Here is a 24269-nt window from a genome sequence, read left to right on the forward strand (position 1 = left end):
AGAAAATTTTTGCAAATGAAACCGACAAAGGCTTGATCTCCAGAATATATAAGCAGCTCATATGACTTAATAAGAAACAACTAAACAACCCAATCCAAAAATGGGCAAAAGACCTAAACAAGCAATTCTCCAAGGAAGAAATACAAATGATCAATAGGCACATGAAAAAATGCTCAGTATCACTAATTATCAGAGAAATGCAAATCACAACTACAATGAGGTATCACCTCACACCAGTCAGAATGGCCATCATTCCAAAGTCCACAAATGACAAATGCTGGAGAGGCTGTGGAGAAAAGGGAACCCTCCTACACTGCTGGTGGGAATGCAGTTTGGTACAGCCACTGTGGAAAACAGTATGGAGGTGCCTCAAAAGACTAGGAATAGACTTACCATGTGATCCAGTCATCCCGCTCCTGGGCATATATCCAGAAGGAACCCTACTTCAGGATGACACCTGCACCCCAATGTTCATAGCAGCACTATTTACAATAGCCAAGATATGGAGACAGCCTAAATGTCCATCAACGGATGACTGGATAAAGAAGTGGTATATTTATACAATGGAATACTACTCAACCATAAAAACTGACAACATAACGCCATTTTTAGCAACATGGATGCTCCTGGAGAATGTCATTCTAAGTGAAGTAAGCCAGAAAGAGAAAGAAAAATACCATATGAAATTGCTCATATGTGGAATCTAAAAAAAAAAATCAAAAACAAACAAACAAAGCATAAATACAAAACAGAAACAGACTCATAGACATAGAATACAAACCTGTGGTTGCCAAGGGGGCAGGGGGTAGGAAGGGACAGACTGGGATTTCAAAATTTGTAGATACTGACAGGCATATGCAGAATAGATAAACAAGATTATACTATATAGCACAGGGAAATATATACAAGATTTAGTGGTAGCTCACAGTGAAAAAAATTGTGACAATGAATATATGTATGTTCATGTATAACTGAAAAATTGTGCTCTACACTGGAATTTGACACAAAATTGTGAAATGACTATAACTCAATAAAAAATGTTTAAAAAAAAAGTCTCAGCTCATTTGGAGTAAACGTAGAATGCTTTCATTTTCCAACTATTGTGAGCAACTATTTCTATCTAATCTCTTCATGCTAGGTCACGGGACTCAGTCTCCCTCGTGTGATTATGACACTTGAGTACTTAGCAAAGTATTCGTGTTACAAAGCTCAGGTCCCAGGAAATGCTGATGGGAATCGTGCTATGGAACTCATACAAAAGCAGGTTAGACTAGGTAATTTCTTTCAGTTTACATACAAGGAGTGACTTTAAAAACTCTGCCATGGCTGTTAATCCTGGCTGTTCAACACCCCTCATTCCCTCTCCTGGAGCCGCAAACTTCTGTTCTCTCTACCTCTCACTACATGGGCCTGGGTTTAAAACCAAGATCGAGCCTCTGGCAGCACTCTGATCTAGATACAGCGTTATTCCAGAACCACCCATAACCCTAGCCACACTGGTTATTCCCTGGCACTTTTTTCTAGTTGCCTTGCACTTTGAGGAGAAGCTGGCCTGAATATCCCAGTGAATATCCTAGAAGTAATGGACTTAGAATTACCAGGATATGGGCCTTATAAAAGTTCTGAGCTCCAGTGGACTTCACCCCACCAACCTTAATGGACTTCTTCACTTCCAGAAGAACTCAGATGTACTGAAATTAACTTCCCCATACTCTAAAGCTTAGTACTTAAGAAATTAAAAATCAGAATAAGCCTAGACTACAAAGGGTAAAGAACTGTCCAAGTCTGAAATAAGAATCTCAGAAGAACAGAAGGCAATGAGCTGTTGATGGATTTTAAATATTTATAAACGTGAGACTATTTTGCAGTGTGAGGTAATCTGTTCTACAGATAAAAGTTTCTATTCTGCCCAAAAAGGGCTTGGAGTGCTGTGACTCAGACAGACATATTAGAAGTCTGTTGAACTGGAAATGGCATTCAGAGATCTCAGGGCTCAAGAAGGATTATCTGAGACTTGTGTATTATAAACATGATTCAATTGAAATCAGGAAGCTTTGGTTAAGTACATGAAATATAAAGAACTGGAGGTTGACTACTGTACTTGAAATTGTTTTATCCAGAAGGCAGGGTCTGTGAATGTATTTGTATGAAGCTAAAAGTAGTGTAAAATAAACTTTAAAAAATAATGTATTTTTTTTCTGAAATCAGATATAAGCTTAAAAAAAATTAATAAGCCACGAGAGAAGAATAGGAACTTCAAAGGGACTTCAAAGATAGGAAATAGGCAAAGAACTTCAAAGAGATAATGGGGAAAAAAATGACAGTTTTAAATATTGTCTAGTTTTAAATAAAACCTATGATTATCAAAAATTTTAGAAGTAGGATTGCTAGGCCATGGGTAAATGTATATAGTTTGGCTAGATATTGTCAAATTTCCCTCTGCAGGTAGTTTATCTTTTTATTATTTCATCAGAAATGAACGAGTGCCCATTTTCTTATTGCCTCATCAATGGAGCGTATTGTCAAAGTTTTGGACTTTTGGCAACATAGTAAGTGAAAAATGGAATACTAGTAAAATTTGAATTTGCATTTGCCTCATTATGAATAAGGTTGAGCATCTTTTTATAAGGGTAAAAGAAACCTGTATTTCCATGTTTATGAATTGCCTATGGCTTTCTATAGCTCATTTTTCTGTAAGATTTTTGGTCTCTTCTCTGTTTTTATGAGCTGTGCTATCAGCTGTAGATATATTTTTTCCCAGTTTGCTATCTGTCTGTCTAGTTTGTGATATATTTTGCCATAGAAAGGCTTTTTATTTTTATTTTATTAAGTTTAGCTATTCTTCCTTTTTAGTTTTTGAATTTTGAGTCATAGTCCTGAAAGTTTTCCTTGCTCCTAAGTTGAAAAGAATAAACCCATATATTCATTGAGTACTCACATAGTTTCATTTTTTATAATTAGATCTCATATCCATCTGGAATTTTTCTTGGTGTGTGGTGTGGGAAAAGAATCCAATTTTATCTTTTCCATATGTCTTTGCAGTTATTCCAACACCGCTTTTTAAAAGTCCTTCTTTTCCAATAATCTAAAAGGCTGTTTTTATCTTATACTAAATTTTCCCATGTAATTTGATCTATTTCTGGATTTTCTATTCTGTCTCATTGATCTATTTATTCATTAAGCAGCACTGTTTATTTTAGAAGCCTATGTCTTTAACAACTGTAGTGTCACAAAAAATAGCTGTGACATCTATTCAGGACAAAGTCACAGCTACTTTCCTGTGGAGTGACCTCAGCTGTAGCTCCTGGCCTTTGAGGGCTCTTGGTTTCTGCCTTTTCTGAGCCTGGACACCAACCTCGCATTGTTGCATGAGCCCCAATGTCTTCACAAAAAGGTCATTTTTTTGGTTTTGGAAGTGAGACTTGGTTTTCGTTGCTTACACAAAATCTCTTACTGTGGCTCTGCATATGTGATTGTCATGATTTGTTTATCAAAATTGAAGGGATGCCTTTAACTTTGTATTAAAACTGCTATAACTTCTGAGAAATAAAAATTTAAATATTGGCAACTATACTTTCAAAAAGAAGCAAATCAAAGATTCTATCAAAAATCATTTCAGCTTGGGGAGACTTGAGATGCAATAAGATCACTGCTCGTTCCCAAGGCCAGACTTGGCATGTTACAGAAGCATCTTAACTTTATAAATTTCTATACCAAGCCATAGTTTTCTTTCTAAAATATATATGGGATCATATTACTCTGCTGCTTAAAATCCTTGAATGTCTCCTTTTCTTATAGGATGAAATTAAACTTAAACTTACATGAAGATGCTTCAAAATCACGCCTCAGCCTCAGTTTCTGTATTTGTTTCTTAACAACTAGCATACCACGCAAGCATTCTAGTAATAGTGGTAGTTGTGGTAGTGAGAGAGGAGGTTAGGCAGGCTTACTGACCCTGGCTGATTAACAACAAGGGGCAGGAAGTGCCCAGCTGATGAGAGGACAGGACATTTATCTCACAACTGGCTCCTTAGATCCCCAAGATATACCCCAGTATCTCGTCCTCTGTTCCCACCAAAGTTTCTGCTAATTGCCTTTTGTTTCAGGGCTGAACTCTGAGGGAGGATGAAGCCTACAGTAGAAAATAATTAACACCACCAAAATGAAGACAGTGATGTCAGAGCCTTCTAATAAAAGACCCCACAGCCCAGCCAGTAGCTGGAGCTGTCTCCGCCAGCTACCTGGCTGATGGCTCCCAACTCGTGTTTTGTTTTTCCTTTTTTTCCTCTCTGAACAATAAGAGCAGTTCTTTTTCACTTTGTCCCTCTGCCTCATTTGAGAATTCTTTCTGTCTGTGGACAAGGATCCACGTATTGGGGGTGTGGGGGGAGACTTGTACACCCATTTGGTGGGCTTTTTGATTTGGAGTCCCCCCATCCGCTAACAGTAGTAGTAGCACTTGTAGTAGAAGCAGTTTCATAGAAATAATTGTTACCCACCTGGGTTCTTGGACTCTTTAATCAATAGAAATTGATAAGAGGCCAGGAGAGGAATTCAGGCAACTGGGACTCGTGCTGCCGCGCCAGGGAGTAAAAACAAGTAACAAGTTCCCTTGCTTACTCCCCGAGGTGGGGCAAACTGGTCCCTTAAATGGGATGAGGGTAGAGGTGGAGCGGTGGGCTGGGCCAGAGGGGTGGCCGAGGTGGTCTGCCCACTGCATTGGTGGTGCTGTGTGCACGGATCATGCATAGTCCCCTGCTTTTGCTCTGGGCACCTCAGAAGTGGCAGTTGGGTTTTGGCCTTTTTGTATCTTATTGTTCATAATTTGCCCCAATTGCGCATGCATGCAGTTATTTATAATCCCTTATAGCCCCTTTGTATTCTGTTGCGCAAGGAGAGGAGACATCTGTCCAGGTGCAAGCACTGCAGTAAAGGGCCCTGGGTCCCAGCCTGTCTCATAATGAGGAGCAATAGAGGGCTGGTGGTGGTGGTGGTGGTGGTGGTGGTACAACTATAAGACTATAATTACTATGAAACTATTACGACTATGGCTCGTTTACATGTATTAGTACTTGAACTGCTGGCAGTTTTCTAAAATTCAACATATCACTCATGTTTGTACATTTTTGCAAGCTTTTGTATGGACCTAGAATTGGTCCACCTGGACTGGTATAGCTCCTACTCCCACTCTATATTCGATTGCAGCTCAATCTCTTTACATACCTGTCTCTCCAGTAGAAGTGAGGTCAATTGGGAGCATACTTTATTGTTTAATACTTAAATCTTATTATAGAGCTAAATGAATGAATACAAATCCTTTGAGGTATTATGGCAAACACCTTTCTTTCTATAATAGCTCTGTCCAGTAGATTTTCTGCAGTGATGGAAATGTTTTACACCTGTGCTGTCCAATAAAGTGGCCACTAACCACACAGCCTACTGAGTACTTCAAATGTGGCTATCGTGACTGAGAAATTAAATGTTTAATTTGATTTAACTTTAATTAATCTAAATTTAAATAGTTACTTTTTTTTTTTTTTACTTGTGACTTTTACTTCAGCCATTTCCTGAACCACTCCCTTGTCATTTATACTTAGGCTTAAATATTTGCTAGATTAAGATGAGTCAAAAGAAGAAGGTATATGGTGAGTGCAATAAAAAAAAAACCCAAGTAAAAATATTTTTTGTCTAAGTAGTTTAACAGATTGGATGCCATCATAAATTTTACAGGAGTCATTCAATATAACATATAGTTTATTCAATGAAGTAACTTATTCCTGATATTTTAAGTCTTTTATAAATAACGCATTGTTTTAAATGTTTTAGAATAGAATTCAAGGTGAGCTTTTTTTTTCTTTTTTGTTTTTTTAAATTTCTTTTTTTTTTCAAGGTGAGCTTTTATACTAAAAAGTTTGGGGGTGTTATTATCCACTTGTATGGCTTCTGCAAGAGGAATAGTAGGACAGATTTCTATGCTTGTCTGTGGAGGATCATTTTACTCAGCTTTAGAATTTATGACAATCTCTTTAAGTGTTGAAGATCTTAGTACTTTTGTAGCTGAACTCCAGTAACTTTGTCCATTTTTAAGCATGTATTGAATCACTTAAAGATTAAAATAATCCCAAGATCTTTAGATAACAAAATTACTTTATCAAATCCTATAGGCATTGAAGGCATCCTATTCTTAAATGTATTTAAATCATTATCTCTGGGGTTGGGGCTTGAGGAGGGAGGGTCTGTATTTGTGTAAAATTCCTCAGGTGAATCTGATCTGTGTCCTGGCTAAGAATAACTGCTTCAGGAGTTCGCTGAAGCTGACAGAGTGAGAATTAGAATTAGAAGCTACTGGATATACAAAGGAGGCGGGTTCGTCTTCCAGGAGAACAGAGTTTTCTTGGAGAACTGAGAAACCCAAAACATCATTTTGCATTAAAACAAATTAGCACTAATTATGAAATAAATGGCAAACTTCAAGACAAAACAGAGGTATCAAACAAACACAAACCATATTCACCCTTGTTTACTTTAACCTCAGATTATTTCCCAAGACTGCTCTCCCTGGCTTCTGACGGAAGAGTTTAGAAACACAGCTACTGTACACAGCTTCCAGAATAAGAAGGAAGAATGGTTTTTTGACATGATATTTTAATCCCAAATTTGGTAGAGAGACTTCGTCTTAACTTCTCATTACCCTTCTTTTAAAGTTTATGCAGCTGTTAAATGAACTGGTTGCATGTCCTTATACTACAATGGAAAAAGCAGGCTGTTTGATATTTTCTGATGTGGTTGTTTTATCCTCCGATTACAATAAGCAGCACAAGCTCTGGATTGGAACCCTGGTCTTGTTACTAACTCCTTGCCTGACATTGGGTAACCTCTTTCCTCCAGGATCCTGGCTTCTTCATTATAAAGATGGGAGATGTGAGATATACATATTAAAGCAGTTACCATGGTGATGGGCATTTGTTATTTTTTCAAATGGAAATGGCTCTAAGATACATTTGACCATGCTATTACTAGAAAATCAACTTAGCATCAGTTATACTGGTATTACTTTATTTGTGCAAAAAAACCCAAAACCAAACAAAACCAGCCATTTACCTGTAGAGCTTCCCATAGTCTAGAATTACTCATTGTACCTAAGGAGTATTTTAACCTGTTTTTGGGTCCTCTATATTTCCTGGAATTAGTTGTTGAATCTCAGCTTCAGATTCTAGGGCCTTGATGAGATTCATGCTTCCTGGCTTTGGTATGACTGTCTTATAACTGGTGGTCTGTTTTTCTATCAGGAGGCACATGATAGATATCTGGTGATATCTTTAGTGATATTGATCATCCATACCTGGATCCAAATTCACTGAGTTGCAAATGGTGATATTCTAACTATCTTAGAATCTTTATATATATTAGATGAAATATTTCCATAAAGATAACATTCCTTCATTTACTCTTTGTTTACTGAGTAGTATTTTCATTCTTTACACATTGCAGTTCAGTGTAAGAACTGGTATCTCAACAGAATATTTAAACACAGCACACTAGGGCTTTAAAGGATTTTCATTTTAATCTAATACACCACTTTATTTTATGGATGAAGAAATAAACTCAAAGAGGTTAAATTAGTTTTCTAATTTCTAAAAGCTCATTGGTAATTATTAGAGTCTCAACAGGAAACAGGATAATTTGAGGTAGGTTTATTTACAAAAGGACTAATTGCAAAAGTGTGGAGGGGATTTGGAAAGCTTTAAGGGATTGTGCAGGAACTTGGAGCTAGTAACTTCAGAGGTATCATTTTTAGGTGCCAAAGGACAAAGTGAGGGACAAGTAGGAAAGCCTGTAAGTCCTACAGGATCTGCCATCTTGAGAAGAGTAACAAGTTCTATTGAGGAACACAGCCAGCCTGATGTGTCCCAATATCTGTCCTTCCTCAGGTCCCCTGCTTGGATGTCCCACTGCCAAACCCAGTTGGTAAACGGAAAGCAAGGAAACCCATTGATTTAATTCATACAGAATAGCCTCCAGGGGTGGAGACTATGGGGATATGAACCGAGAGTGGATCTGGAGGGGAGAACTCAGGAACAGAGGGCCAAGGCAGGATTGGAGTCATATTCTTGCTCATACTCTACCATTCTACCATGCATCCAAATGTTTGTCTACATCTATAGATCTTATATTTGTAGAAATAATTCATGGTCCAGGATGTTATCTTCCTCTAGAGTGAATTTTGTTTACTGGAAGCCTGGAATCACCTTAATCTGATTTCAAGGTTCGAGACTTTTTTCTGGGCCACTCAGATGTCTAGAGGAAGGGTTGCTGCCTATGAAAGGGTCATTTCACATACAGTTCACCCCTGTTTCTAGACTGTCTAACATCCTTACTTTTTTTTTCATACTTTCAGGTGTCAAGAATGCAGTTCAGCCTCCCAGCTGCCTCATTCAAGTCCACAAAAAGTCCCAGGCCCAAAGGAGCCCCAACTTGAGGCACACCTCTAAATCCCTGTTCCTCCTTCCAGAATCTGGCCAGATAGCTCCTCATTATCTCATTAGTTCTTTGATGCCTTTATTTTAAATTTTAAATCTTGTCCAGCATTCTTAGTCTTCTTTAGTGAGAGGGTTGATCAGTATTACCTAACCTGTCATAATTAGAAGCAGAAATCTCTCCCTTATATTCATCTAGCTCTTTATCAGGAAAATTCTTTGCCCTACCTACAGGTGTTTGCAAAGGCTTCCCAAGGCCCATCTCTAAGTGGAAGTGAACATAATTTTGACCATGCTGCCATGCCTTTTTAAAGTGTAATGATGTCACAGACTCTATGAGATTAGAATTCTATCATTCATTGACTGTGATTTAATCTTTGCCAAAAACTTCTAGGAAAGCCTGCTGTTTCTGGTAAGGATCTAATCAATATGTTATTTTTCTGTTTCCTTGAATTCCTTTTTTCCCCAATGCAGAATGCTTAGTTGTAAGCTCATATGCGCAACTGGGTATAATCTCCTCAATTCTCTCATTTATAAAGATAATATAACCAGAAAGCATTGTATCTGACTTATTTTAGATTCCTCGGAAATACTTTCACTGAATTAATATTTAATATTATGTTCTTGGCTTTAAAAATCTTAAGCCTAAATTTGAAGAACATGTATAAGAACATGTACAATTTCTTATAAATACATATTTAATTGCATTGCATTGCCCAGTGTCCCTTCTATCAGATTCTACATAATAAAGTCTTTATAGAATTCAGTGCCAGGTTAAGACTTGACTTTTCATATGAATATGTGTACTCTTCTGTGTTTTCTTTTTATTTTGGCAGCCAAAACACATTTTGGCACCTAAATTTAGCAATCAGTTGAATTCTTAATTTATCCTAGCCGCTTGATACTTTTATTGGCTTTTATTGGCTTCCTTATTGATTTCTAATAATTTACAATTATATTTACCTTGTTTTGTATGTAGCATTAAGTACTTTTTGGAATTAAGAGTATATTGTATTCCCACTTATCTTACCTGAGGATGCACAGGAAGAGGCACACTTGTCACTGAAGCAAAAGCCAGCTAGCTAGGAGACACCTGCCCATTTCAGGTTTAAAATTCACCATTTTGCCTCTTCAGGAAGAGACCTGAAAGCACAAGATAGGCAACAGTTTTTCTCCTGTCCACCACTACCATATTAGATGTGCTTTGGGGTTAGAAGAAGGTGCTCCTTCTATATAGACAAATTGCAAAAAGCAAAACTTCTGGTTGATCAAATTAGAAAAAGGCTTTCATTCCTCTTGACAGACACCCTAAGGCAGGCAGGGCAAGCTGAGGGCAGGCAGGATTTCAGCACCACGCCCATGTCCTCTGCCTGGTGCCCCAGCCTACACACAGGTTCCAAATTTGAGTTCTAGGTTGAAACATCTGAATTTACACACAATCAACCGTTTCAGCTATAAAAATGGAAATTTCATTTGGTTTCACCTATGCTCATCTTATACACATGCTGTGTAAGATTAATCAGCTAAACCATGCCATTTAAAGGGGGAGAGTCTTGGGACCAAGAGAAGTAGTCTTTCAGCATTGTCTTGGGGTTTGTGTACTAGTAAGGGGTTTGTGTACTAGTAATCAGTAATATCTTTAAAGTTATTAAATCAACTCAAAGTAAAATAAAGCAAGCAAAGTAAAACAAAACTGTATATGAAAAATGGCTCTGAAAAGATCTGGAAGGGAAGCAAAGGTGAAATGGTCTAAATACCGTAGGGTTTAGAAAATAACATTTTAGAAAATAACAATTTAGAAAAATTGTGGGTTTTAGAAAATAGCCTTATTTGTGTAGTCAAATGCTATATGAGAATTAGGGCATTTTAGTTTTCCAGACAAGTTACCAATAACTTTCCTGTGTTTATTGTTCTGGGTCAGTATGGGGTGCAAGAGTATCTACTCTCACAGAAGTTTGGAGGTTTGACAAATTGTTGGAAATGTTAAAAAATATATGTATATCTATTAGCAGCCCATTTTCAACATTTTGTTTCTGTATGATCACTGATTCACTAAATATCTACTTTCCTAATGCTATCAAGTTCAAAAGCACATGTGGGTCACATAGATTCCAGTTTCCTTACTAGAAATTTACTTCTATTGTTTAAAACTTTAGAAAAAGCTAATGTCGTTTTGCTTCATTTAGGATAGAACTGTGCGGATACAATTGTGCAATTGTTAGGTGTTTTCCAATATTACTATTTCCTTCCTTCTTTTAACTGTTTATTATTCAACTGTTTTATGCTTCCTTTTTCCCCTAGCTTAAACGTAATTTGTAGTGTTCTTTTACCTTTTTCATAGAACTCATTCATCTCAGTCCTTGGAGATGGGAAGTCCAAATCTGTTAACTTTATTTCACTGCAACTTTCACTGCTTTCCCTAAAGTTGTAGCATTCTAGAGTTCTCTGAGAACTTACACATCTGTTTTTGCTCCCCAGATAAGTAGATACTTTTTGATTGCTCTTAAGCAATCCAGTCATTTCCCCGCCCCCACTGTGGCACAATTTAAAAAGATATATAAGTAATAACTTAATTACCCTCTTTCATCTGACGGATGATGATTTGCCAAGCCGGGTATAGAACCGGTCTTCTATCTCAACTTAGTATGGCGCATTGTGGGAAATTAAAAAAAAAAACAAAACTCAAATGTGAATGCTCTATCGTTCAACAGTTGGAGCTAGTCTCATTGACAGTGCAGCTATTGAAAATTTGAAAATGAAAAGTACCAGAGGCCGACCCGATAAATTCAGCCTGCCACTTCCAGGGAGCCACCGTCATCAATAAGCCATTCTCCAGTCCAGGCCCGGCTGCAGGACGCTGGTTGAAATCCTCGCGTCTAGCTCAACGTAGGCTTCTCGGCGCTGCCCCAGTCCAGCCAGCGCCGCACGCGGGACTGGACCGGCCGCGGAGCGACGCGGGCTGGGGCCGGAAGGGGGCGCCGTGGCCATGGGGAGCGCTGCAAATGCCCCTCGCGCTGGCTCAGAAGACCCGAGTATTCGCCAGAGAGACTTTTTTTGCGCCATCCTGTCGTCGCGTGCGCTCCCATGTTTGCCTACTCCAGGTCTTCTTGGGTGGGGGTCTGGTTGGTAACAGCAGAGAACCTTGGCCCCGCGCGGCTGTCGGGGCTGGACTGAGTGTGGTCCGGGAGCCGCGGCGCGGTCGGTTTCGTCCGGGCTTGAGCTTCCCAGCAGCGCCCTCCCCCGGGGCGGGCCCAAACTTTCGGTGCCGCGACGAGTGGGCGGCCAGAAGCCGGTGGCTGACAGGGCGAGTGGCTGCCAGGAGCGGCGAGACTCGAGCGGCCAGGCGGGTGCTGGGACGAAGCGGCCGCGGCTATCGGAAGAGAAACGGGGCCAGGGAAGGAGGAAGAAATAGAGCAGATGAAGGGGAGCTGCCGCCAAGGAAGGAGGCGGATCCTTTCGGCGGCCACTGCCGCTGCTCCGGGACGCAGTCGAGGGAGCCCGCCCGCCCGTAAGGTGCTGTCCAGGTAGCTCCCCACCCAGAGGGCGCCTTCCCGGCCCCTCCCAGGGCGCCCGGCACGGAAGGAGCCGGGGCTGCGCTCCCGGTGGCCAGGGCGCACCGCACCCCGAGAGCGGCGCCCTTGAGCTGCACCGCGGCGCAGGTTCGCCAGCCGACTTGTCTGCCCGCCAAGAAAAGGAAGCTCTGTCCCTTCCCGCTCAACCCGGCTTCCCCACCCCTTGTACTCTACACCCTGCAGCGGGCGAGCGGCGCGGCCACGGAGGCGCCGAGGAGGGGCGAGCCGCCGCCTGGCAGCGGCGTCCCTTCGGGGGAGAGGGCGTTGGAGAGGAGGCGGCGGCGGGGCGCGGAAGGCGCGACGCGGGATGGCAGCTGCTTAGCCCGGCGCGCGCGGAGCAGCCCGGAGCTGTGGCTGGCCAGACGGTGCGGCTGGGCGGGGGACGCCGCCGCCGCTGCAGCCCGGTCCGGAGAGATGAGCGCGGAGGCGGGCGAGGGCATCACTTTTTCCGTGCCACCCTTCGCCGAGGGCGGCAGCTACCGGAGGGGAGGAGCGGCAGCGGTGGCCGAGGGCGAGGAGAACCAGCTGCCACCGCCGCCAGCGGGCAGCTTCTGGAACGTGGAGAGTGCCGCCGCCCCTGGCACCGGGAGTCCCAGTGCCACCTCGGGGAGCAGCGCCACCCGATGCCGGGGCAACTCTGGTGGCGGCCGACGGACCACAGTGGCATATGTCATCAACGAAGCGAGCCAGGGGCAGCTGGTGGTGGCCGAGAGCGAGGCCCTGCAGTGCCTGCGGGAGGCGTGCGAGGTGGTGGGCGCCACCCTGGAGACCTTGCATTTTGGTAAACTGGACTTTGGGGAAACCGCGGTGCTGGACCGTTTTTACAATGCAGGTGCGTGTGCAACCCCTTCCCCATCCTCCGCAGTCAGGGGCCACGTTTTTCCTGGCCACCAAAGGGGGGAAATTTTTTTTTTCTAGGTAGTTAAAAAAACAACTTCTGGGCAGCAGTACTGCTTCCTACTTACTTCTTGTCCCGCGTTAGGGGCAGCGAGCATCGCAGCGTGACTGCTCTGGGCACTCACCGCTCCTGGGAGTGTGTGTGCTGGTATAAGAGCCTTATGTGTATCTGTGCGAGAGTCTGACTGAGCAGCCTCCTTGGGGTGCTTGTGGTCCAATTAAAGAACTTCTGTTTTCTGCAGTGCGAGACATTTGCTCGTCAACCCTTCTCCATTCAGTGTTTTGGTTTCTTTTCTGTTAGGTTTGGCCCATATTTCCCTTCTGTATATGCCTGTGACTGTTTGAGATGATGTCCTCATTTTTTCCTGTGTGCTTTTGAAAGTACAGAAATCAGGACTTCAGCCACCCAGCCAAGCTGCATGAAGAGTAGATCTACGCGTTTGCGTGTCATGTCATGATCTTCCCAACTGACTTTACCTTAAGTTTAGTGGCTTAATTTCCATCTCTTACCAATTTGAATTTTCAAGTAATTACTTTCAAAAGCAACCTTTTAATGTACACTAAACTTGTGTGGTATCTTTCTTAGGATTTTGGTGAAAGAACCAGTGTCTGTTTTTTATTACCCCATATACCATGATAGGCTGGAAAGTATATGATTTAAGTTGTTTAAAGTACTGATATGCTATTTTAATAACTAAGATTAGACTGGCAATTAAGGTGTGCCCATTAAAGTGATTGCTAGCACAATTCATGAAAAAATATCTTTTCAGCCTATCACAGATTTCAGAAAGTGTCACTGCAGTTGTACTGACAGAAGCAGTTAGCTATGTTAGCAAATGCTAGAGAGAATAGCATGCTATTGAAATTAACCTTTACCACCCTTTACAGCCAATGTTGAGAATATACATATATTTATTTTTTATGAGTGTTGATTTAATGGTGGTTTCAAACAGTAAGTTTCTTGCCTTTGTGATCACATAGAAGGTTTTATATTCCAGTCTTGTTTCCAGTTCTGATTCTCTTCAGTCTCTTCAAAACACCTGAGGTAGGCTTATGTCAGTTTTGGAATTCAGCCAAAGTTGAATATTTTAAGAACAAGAAGAACTTCATGTTAAGGAAGCCAGACTAAATAAACTAGGACTTTCTGGTTCTAGCATATTTTATATTTTTATAGTCTTGGTCTTCATAACTGGACATGCATATAATGTATTATAGCTTGGTGCTTTGTGTGGCTTACTATAAGAATTACATAAATATAACTTTTCTAAAAATTACAGCACTTTTATTTTTGGGTTATAATTTGGAAGAAGCTTCAAAGAACTGAAAGATATGTGAAGAAAACACCCAATGAAATACTGAGACTATTTTTATTGCACTGATAGATTGGGTTTTTTTTTTATAGGGCTCTTAAACTCTAAGCTCACTTGAAAGAGTTTCCTAACAAGGCTCACTTACTGTTTATTCTCCAAGTACTGTCTCTGAGAAAGGGAGAGAGAAAGATTAGAAGGGTCCAGACTGTATCTCATTTAATCCTCCAAACAAGTGAAGGAAGTACTTTCTTAGATGAGAAATATGGGATTCATTCCTGGTTCAAGGTCACAGGTAATAACTGGCCAGTGCAAGATTCCACTTCTGGTGCTTGATTCTAAAAGGTCCTGCTTCGCCCTTGCTGCCTCCACTTAGCTGGGCTGAGTGCTCTCAGAATCAAGGCAGGGAAGCGCTCTATCTTGAAATCATGTGACAGAGAGCTGGCAGGGACCTGATGAGCCATCTGGGTGCAATGTGGAATAGTGGAGAAGACACACTTTCGGAAGACCAGTGTTTCTGGGCCAGCTCTGTCTCATGCCACTGCTTTGTTCCGCCTGGGCAGGCCCCAGTTTCACCCCTGCCTGTGTGAGTGACACGAAGTCTGAGCTCTCTCATTCAGTGTGTAGATGTCGAAGATGTGACAGGATGAAGATGGTATCAGTTTTGTCCAAACGTTTTGTTTATCTAAACTGAGGGCTGCCAAGTTCCCTAGTGGTAGGACTTCTCTTCTGATTTCTAAGAGAGCACTTGTTCCTCCCCACGAGGGTTCAGCACATCTTTCTGTAAAGGACCAGGTGGTAAACATTTTAGATCTTGTGGGAGGTCCCTCTCCCCACTCCTCATCTCTGCAGGTGTTACTCAGTAGGAGCCACATATAGTATCTAAACAAATAATCCCAGCTGTATTCCAATAAAACTTTATTAATGGACACTGAAATATGAATTTCGTATCATTCACAAAATATCATCCTTTTGATTTTTCCCCCCTCTAACAATTAAAAAATGTAAAAACCATTCTTAGCTTGCAAGCCTTACAAAAACAGGCCTGGCAGGGTTTTTCCCCATGCTGACCTTTGCTCTACATCCACTGCCTCCCCTTGAAAGGTGAATCATTAGGATCTAGTGAGAAGAACTTCATCTGTCAAGTTCCATCTGAGTTTTCAGCTTGGCTCCGCTCTGAACCACAGAATTGTGAGCAAGGCCCTTTGTCTCCTTCAGCGGCCTATAAAATTGACCAGGGATGGAAGTAAAGGGGGAAATAGAACTAAATTTCTAAGATTTCTTCGTGGAATCCCTGTGAATTTGCAAAGGTAAGGCAGCGGATTGTGCTGGGACAGAGCATCTGAATGGAGAGTTTCAAGATCTGGATTCTGATCCTGGTTCTTCTCTAACTTGGAGCGCGTCATTTAAAATCTCCAGAGTGGAGGGTTGGAATAATTGGTCTCTGAGATTCCTTCCAGGCCTCCAATTCTGCACTTTAAAAGTACAACAGTACTGATAAGAGAAGGAATCATTTCAGTCCATAAAGTGAATGAACTGTCATGTTCCCACTCCAGAAGCTCAGGGTTAGTGAGAAGCACAGATTCAAGTCCTGGTTGAGGTGGGGCCTCTGTCAGGGTCCGCACAGAATGTCTTGGGCTTCCAGGAAATAGCCTCTATTGTCAAACGGGGGACGGGGTGGTGTGGGGGGGGGTGAGGGGGGGGGTGGTTCAGAGGTGACCCCTAACCTGAGATAGAACGGTAAGCAAGAAGGACTTAACAAGGGCTTCAGCATTTAAAAGGAAATGTTGGTATTCCAATAGGTCAATTTAATGGAATGAGTAAGACCATAAAAGTCAGTTACATTTTTACAAGCTTCCATTATGCGTCCTGGCAGCTTTCTAAAGGATAGATTGCAGTTAAAGGATTTCACTGATTTTCTCTATTTGATGATCATTTAACTGTCATTGAATTTGTTCTTCAACTACACTGGTCATTCTCTCATTCTTGTTCTGAGAGGAAACTAATGTTCTATCAAAGATTTTATGGAAATTTGTCATACTTCCATACACGAGACTATCTCTCAGAGATGGCAAAGGCCAAGTTAACAACAGCCCTTCCCAGCCCCCTGCACTGTAGGCAGTAAATTTCTATAAAGGCTGAGAGACAGTGGTATAGATGTCAGTGATACAGATGACAGTGATACAGATGTCAGTGATGCAGAGCTACTCCAGGTAGACAGACCCCCAACTAGCAGGGTCTCAAAAAATTTTTTTTAAATGAACATCAGTTTTAGGAAGTGTAGCTAGAATAGGCCTTATTATTCTCCTACTTTGCTTATGAGAAAACTGAACCACAAAGAAGTTACATTTGTTCATTCATGGTAAATGATTTAAGGTTGCTGCTTAAAACCAGGAGCACACTTTTCTTAGAAGCAGTATTATAGATGGTGGTTAGATTTGGGACTAGGCTATAAGTAGCCTTGTTAACTAAGTGTCCCTGAAGTATTCATCATTTAAACCCATTCATCTATTTAAACATTCAGCCAAAGTGTGTTCCTGCCAACCTAAAACAGGGACTTTGACCACATCTTTCCTTGTGTTAGAATCAGTAACTTTTGTGTTCATATAGCTTCTGGTAGCATCTTGGGTATATGTCGTCAGAGCATTACTTTGGATCACTGGTGATGAGAGGAGGGGCTGTGGTGAGGTAGGGGACTAAGGAAGGACTGGGAGGCTGCAGGGAGAGTGGGGAGGCCAGGCAGAGGGGAGGAAGAAGGATGCTCAATGAAGGAGAAAGTGATGCCAGAAGAGGATCCTTTAACACTTTGACCTTCGTCCCCTCCAGACCTATTTATGGCCCTTGATTTCCTGCTGATGTGAGACTCTGGGACACTGCTTTGCTCAAGGCCACCTCACTCCCTCTCAGGGGGCTTAGGATTAGAGGGCTGTCTGCTTCCCCTTCCCCTGCCCCTAGCCCTTACATCCCTAGCCTTTTTCTAGCCAGGCTCGCTGCAGATTGCAATCTTTTACTCAGCCTTTCACCCAGTAGCAACAGTGGCTAGCAGGAAGGAAGCACATGCAAGTTGAAATTTTAAGAATTTAGCCTTTCTGTTTTCATCTGTATTGTGTTCTCACTTTACTTGGGCTGGTGATGGAAGTCGCCTATTTGGGCCACGTCACTGGACAGACATCCGAACTTTCTGGGTTTGGTTCCATTTGCTTCCAGCGCAGCTCCTTAGGACTTCTGATCTTACTTGATAAAAGGAAAACAAAACAAACATAACCTTTGTCTCCTGTCTATCCCAGACTGAGAAGTTCCCAAGAGTCTTCCAGCCCACTTCTGCAATTTCTCCTTTTAAATCTAGTGAGGCTTTCGAATACACTGTCTCATATACTTTGAGGGAGAAGGTGAAATCAGTATTTCCGAAATAGTGGTCCCCATGAACCATTTAAAAAAAATTGGAAGACCTATATGTGTTTGCCAACATTTTATTTTTCCAAGTAAGGAGATTATAAAGCAAGGAAAAGAAAACTCAACAGCCAGCCAGCTTCTGCCATGACTTGTTAAAAAGAAAAGACATTTTTATGTTAAATTAGAGAAGACATAACCTGAGCATGAAGAATAGCTTTTTGCATACAGTAAGTGTATGGAAAAACGGATTATTTGTTATTCTTTTTCCCATTTCGCCCGTGATGAATGAAAACTTGATCATGCCACTCTAGGGAGCCGTGTCTGAGAACCTCTGATCTAAACGACCTTAGAGCCTCTTCCCACCTCCAGTCACTGCCTCTTCACACCAGGCACAAGTCTTAGCAAAATAATCAAAAGAGCAAACATATGCAGACTCATAAGGAAAAAGTCTAATTTAGAAAGGGATTTTAAAAAATACCCCCGTGGAGCCCCCACATGGTTTTTCTCTGGGCCTTTACCACTGTGTTTCTTCTTGCTTCTTGGAGGCAAAGTTATACTTTTCCAAAAAGAGCTTGTTTAGAAAACTGGGGGGGGTAAAAAAAAAGCAGTGCTAAAAAGAAAACTCCAGAGCACAAAAATAAACTCGTTTTTAGAACACCCATTTCTTACCCCAAATAGTTAACTACAGATTGTCGCCACTGGTCCTGCTTCCCAGGCTCCTGGGATCCTGGCTTCTAGCCTCAGCTTGGGCGCCTTTAGTCTGCTTAAGATACTCAGCAGCAGTAGTTCAAGTTGGTTCCACCTCAAGGTGAAGCCTAATTAGATGCGCACAGCGTGGCCTGGTCTCACCAGTGGCCGAGGCTGGTGTCAGCCTTCTGGGGGTTCTCTGCTACAAGTCAGTTCCCCTCTGGTGGCTACAGGGACTGTCCCCGGCTTCCTGTTTTGGAGGCCTGGTTAGAGGCCCGTTCAGTTCCTGTTTCGGGTTTGCAGGATAAAATTGTTTCACCGCTTCTTGGTGGAGCCGTGGGAGATTGACAAGCACAAAGCCCAATGAATGTGCAAGTCTCCACCAACAGGTACCAACTAGTTCTGCTTTCCAAGGAGTTGCCCCAGTGGCCCCTTAAAACAGCACCCTACTTGGCCTGGGGCATGATGAGCGTTGACAATGTAGTAAATGAGTTGGGAGTGGGCAGTGTTGCAGAAAGGACCTGCAGCTGTGTGAGTATCAGGAAGAAACCAGTCCCCGACAGCCTTGGGAAAGGTATATCTTGAAGGAAACAGCCTCACTGTCCTATAAACTGGATATAGATAAGTGGGGAAACTGGCTATGGTTAAGAAAGATACCCCTTGTGGGGAGGGTATAGCTCAAGTGGTAGATCACATGCTTGGCATGCTTGAGGTCCTGGGTTCAATCCCCAGTACCTCCTCTAAAAGTAAATAAACCTAATTACCTCCCCCCACCAAGATAAAATAAAATAAAATGATACAATAGGAAATAAATATATATATAATAAATAAAAAATAAAGATACCCCTTATTTTCAGGGAGCAAAATTAGATTTGCAAATTTTATTACTGGTATAAAAGAAAAGAAAGCAAAGCAAAATTATAAATTATTTAAACATCCACTGGTGATTCTAATACACTGACTTCTTTAGTTGCTTTAATATATTGGCTTTTCTCTCTGGCTGGAGATGTTGACTAAAGAAACATCTCAAAATGTGTGTCAGATTTTTGGAGAAGAAAGGGTATGAGAAAGAGCTGATTTTTAAAGCCTTGTTTAATTATTCCAAAAATTGTAAAAAGTGAGTACTTACATCTTAAGTGAGTTTTATTTTGTAGTGGTTTTTTTTTTCTAAAGAAAATATGAAAACTAAAAGATACAGAACCCATGCTATACTGTGATAATTTTCTTAAGGGACACAGAAGAGAGGAGAGAAATTTAAGTATTTCTAGCAGCTCCTACTGAAAGTCATAGCAGAGCAGATCTGTGTAACTTAAATGCCTCAGAAGTTGTATAAGGTGTCAGTAAACATTCCATTCCAAGCAGACCTTTTCAGGTGCAGTAGGCAATCAACAATGGGCAAGGTGATTGCCTTTGGTATATGATTCATACAGGAAGGAAGTTATATCCCTTTGTAGAGCAAGGCTCTAAAGTGTTTGTGACCAATTATATTAGTATTTTCCCAACACTTTCAGTCTGTTTTAAAGACTCTTAAGAAACATAAACATGGAGGGGAGCTATCCTAGTGAATTATCAGTGGCTGGCAGGCCATCTGTCTGTTGACTCCAAACCATATAAAACCAAGTATTTGCCTAAGCCGGAGAATTCACCCTCTTTTAAAAAATCTTAGTTACTCCTATTTCTTATTTAAAAGTCATCCAAAAAGAATTAAATACACCCAGGCTATTACATGTCAAATATCTCTTGATGTCACATTCAAGTTTTCTAATATGTTTAGAAATCTGTTGTATCTCTACCAAACAGTATTCATCTGTATTGCTGTGGACAGTTATTACTTGCATTACTATCGGTTTTACACAACGTAATGTTTATCGCAGAAACATTGTAAAATGGTCTTATCATCACTAGAAGGACGATCAAGGGTGCTCATCTTTTTAAAATCAGATCGTTCCCAGGGGGTGGCTTGACCAGAACCAAGTCAGAAATACATCAGTGTGTTGTCTGCAGTGTCTGCAAATCCAAATTCATTCTCAGACGAGGAAATCATCATCATTACTAATGGGAACTTCAGTAGTCTAGACCACTCCAAGTAGGTTAATTTTTTGGAGGGAAAAAAATGCTTATAATGTTTAAGAGGGCTGGCAAATTGCTGTAAAACTCCACATGCCAAATATATTACTTTGATCTTGTAATTTATGGCAAGTCCTACCCAAACGCACACCATGCATTACTGTGTGCTGGGTGCTGTGCCAATCACTCTACATGCCTGATCTTATTTAATCTTTAAAACAGCTTTATGAGGCAGACAACATCAATGGGTCAGTTTTACATACGAGGAAACTTGAGACCCTGCAGACTTAACCCACTTTCCCAGTGCCGTGTGTCTACTAAGAGGCAAAACCAAGAATCTGTTCATTTATAACTATATTCTCCTGTCTCCTAGAAATAAATCTTCTGTTTGAGAACATTTAAATTATTATTAATACCATGATTACAGTCTTCTTATCAGTAGACATTTGTTGTCTACTTAAAATATGCAAGATTTCTTCTTAAGGTCTGCACAGAATTCGGTTAAGAGTGCAATTTCTGCCTGTTATGATCCTACAGTCTGCCCTCTGAATTCAACAGTTTAATAAATAATTGTTGGTAGTCTACCACATGCAGAGTGATGCTCTAAGTAGTGAAAAAATGAAAAATCCAAGGGAATTTTTTTTAAAGAACTCCATGTTGTAGGTGATTTCACTGAACTGTACACATGAGAACAATGTTCATTACTGTTTTAATAGATATGAAAATGCACTGAAAATAAAAATCTTACACATCTGTAAACTAGGTGTTAGGCACTTCACCTTATTTTTATATGAAATCAGTATCATGTTGAAAGTTACTTAAATAAATACCCAGATTTTATTAAAAATCTTTAAGGTCTTTTACAAATATTGACAAAAATCTCTTTAAATTGACTTCAAGGGGGTGTGATACTTTTTTTATGAAGAAGAATTTATCTACTGACTCATAGAAACAAATGGAGTTATTACCTGAGAATTTGAATCTTTTTTCTTGTATATTATTTTTCTAGTAGTGAAATTCGATCTGTATTTAAACTCTCTTATATTAATCTTTTCAATTTCTGTAAACATCTAGGCTGTTTTAGGTAATTGTGACAAGCTAGCAATGAAGTATCAATTTAGTATTCCTTAGGCCTGTAGTCCATAATAAAATTATGTTGCTTGTTTGTTGGCGGTTCCTGGAGTGTATGTATGGTTCTTTGTTAACAGAAAATAGTCACTTCAAGGCCAGGTTATTGAATGGCTGGGCCAGAATGAGAACAGTAAACAAACAAATGAAATTTAATTTAGATACTGGAATCTAAATGGCAGACATGTATTAGATCCATTGTTGATGCAAAACCATATCTGTATTACGGTGTACATAAAAATGACTACGGTTGCAATCTACCTTTCAAGTTTCTAAGTAACATTATGAATGTATACTTTACAGAACATTTCTAATTACTTCTGAGTCACACGCATAGAGTTGATGTATGTTAGCTCTACCAAGACAATTCCGAGATTTTTAGGAATTGGTCTTGGGAAACCAGCTTTGGTTGATACAGTGAAAATTCAGATCTGGACAGTAGGATTTCAGTTTTTAGTTTTTCATAACTAACTCTTGATCAGTTTACTGCTGACTGTTTATATACAATCAGAGTAAGAAAAGGTTTATGGACTATGCAGAGGGGTAGAGAGTCTGGCTTTAAAACTTAATGTATCTCTTAACGTGCGTATGTGTGTGTGTGTGTGTTACTAGTTGCAAAACAGAGCTGGGGTGTAGGTTGCTTGGCTTGACCTAGTGAAATTCAAGAACAATGTTGTAGCTTGCACGTGAGTTATGACGAGAATAGTTGGCTTCACTATTCTTGCCCAGCAACTTAGTGCTGCCAATAGTTTTTGTGCTCAAAGTACACTTGGCAGTTGGTAAATCTGAAATAAAGTTGGAAAGAAAATTCTGGCCAAGACTCTTCACAGAGTCCTAGACTCTTCTTTCCTTTATAAATTCAGTAGTGTAGAGAATTTATTTAATCATTAAATATGACACATGAGTGGGTTACCCAAGGACTGATCCTGCTGTGTTTATTAGACAGTTGACCTGCAGATCTACATTGCTTTGTTTCCAAAGTCTGAAATTAAGGGTTGTCAGCATTATGAAATCTTTGCACAGTCAGCTATGCTTTTGACTTAACATTTAATTTCCAGGAGTATTTCTTTAGTGTTTACTAGTCCATCTACCATATATTAAAATGAGTGGCACACCTGTGTCATAAGTATTTATTTTGATTAATTTATGTCACATCAGAGTATAAGTGACAGAAATTTATAATTATTACGAACATCATATGCTTACAAAGTTCACTTTTTAAGGTTCTTTTGAAGAATTGAGTTAGATGCAAAGATACACTAATTAAGACAATAGATTGCAGGAGCCTTTAAAAGCTGATAATGTGTAAATATTCATCAGTGTTCACTAATGACAGGGTTAGGGAATGGCTTGTTTGGGTTTTTGGGAAGTTTAAAAGTTCAGCCAGAATCCTTCTGTTCTTCATTCTTTGTTTAAGGGAACAGAAGTCAGGAAAAAGTCAGACAAGAATTGTAGGTGACTGAACTTAAGTAACCTCTGTGGAGTTTTATGGTTACACTTGTAACTGTCATTTGGTGCCTATTTATCAAATCTTTGAGAAGGTAAAACCTTGATATCATGAGAGTGACACTCTTCTATGTCAGCCAAATCTCTTACATACTTAGAACTAAAGTTAAGATATTGCTATATCTCTCTGGTTTGCCTCCAACATCGACACATATTTTCACTATTTGGTGAGAGGTAGATAAGTAATGGAAAAGTGCTACTTCATAATTTCCAAGCTTCACGGAGCTCAGGATTCTGCATTGAGTCTGGTTTTAATAAAGAAGCAGATTTCGTTTGTTAAATACATAGTGAACATTCTTCATGATGGAGTCTCTTGATTATCCAGGCTGGTAGCTTCTTCTTATTACCTATGTCCATTCATTTTCCATCTGGAATAGCCCAAGAAGGGCCAGACACCATCCTTAGAAGCAACTAAGTTGTTCACACAAAAGTTGTTGCCACTGTGTTGTAACACTGCTTGGGAATTCTAGAAGCAAAATTGTCCTATCATATTTATTTACGTTGGCGTGCTGTAATTTCCCCAGACCACTGCTATTTAATAGGTTTGTGCTTTCCTCTGAAAATATCATTAGACATGTTGGAGTAAGTTTGCAGGGGCAGATGTATAAAGCAGCCCTGATTTTTCTGTTTTCAAATTCTGCTTTTTTGAGTTGGTTCTCCTTGGTTTTTTTCATCAGGGGAGCAAGAGCATGTTATGGAAACAAGAGTTCTGTGCCAGAGGATAAACCAACTTAATTTGAGAAGAGTTTCTAAGAGCATTAAAGCGAAAAAAAAAAAAAAAAAAAAAAAGCTATGATTGGAGAATCCAAGGCCCTAATCTGCTTTCAGTTTTCAGTTACCTGATCTAAATGCTGAAAGCACTGCTGAAGACTTGGACTGGCTTATAAGCTTCTGATGACTTTGTATTTAGTCTATGAGAATTCCCTTCAAAAGACTTGTAATTGTCCCCCTTAGTCACAGAAGAAAGTGTTGCCCAACATTTGAGCCATAATATGTACTTAATATGTGGTCACCAGGAAAATTCCTTCCTGAATCCAGCATATTGTGTAATTATTTATGAGCTGGACCTTAGCATTCTTTTTTCATTTAAGCTAAGGATAATCATGGCACTAGGTAACTTTCTACTTTTTAGTCTCTCTTTAAGATCTGCGTAATTTTTTATTACATGTTTATGTTAGTCTATTTCTTCCCTCTTAAAATAATCTCTTACAAGCTATTAAATACATCTTAATTTG

General features: G+C 40.4%; 1 protein-coding gene across 4 annotated transcripts in view; it reads left to right on the forward strand.

Annotated features, from left to right (window-relative positions):
* The window catches only part of MAP3K5 (mitogen-activated protein kinase kinase kinase 5), a 202174-nt gene that overhangs the window by 15958 nt on the left and 161947 nt on the right, over positions 1-24269 (forward strand). Inside the window, exon 1 of one of the 4 annotated variants that reach the window (XM_010983676.3) lies at positions 12138-12881. The exons of 2 other annotated variants lie outside the window; for them this stretch is intronic. In XM_010983676.3, the coding sequence (XP_010981978.1) occupies positions 12464-12881 (418 nt within the window). In that variant the 5' untranslated portion in view covers positions 12138-12463. Of the gene's footprint in view, positions 1-12137; positions 12882-24269 lie in introns of those variants that run through there. One more of the 4 variants, XM_031456405.2, reaches the window with a different exon arrangement.

This window comes from Camelus dromedarius, chromosome 6 (genome assembly GCF_036321535.1).
Source record: "Camelus dromedarius isolate mCamDro1 chromosome 6, mCamDro1.pat, whole genome shotgun sequence".
NCBI lineage: Eukaryota > Metazoa > Chordata > Mammalia > Artiodactyla > Camelidae > Camelus > Camelus dromedarius.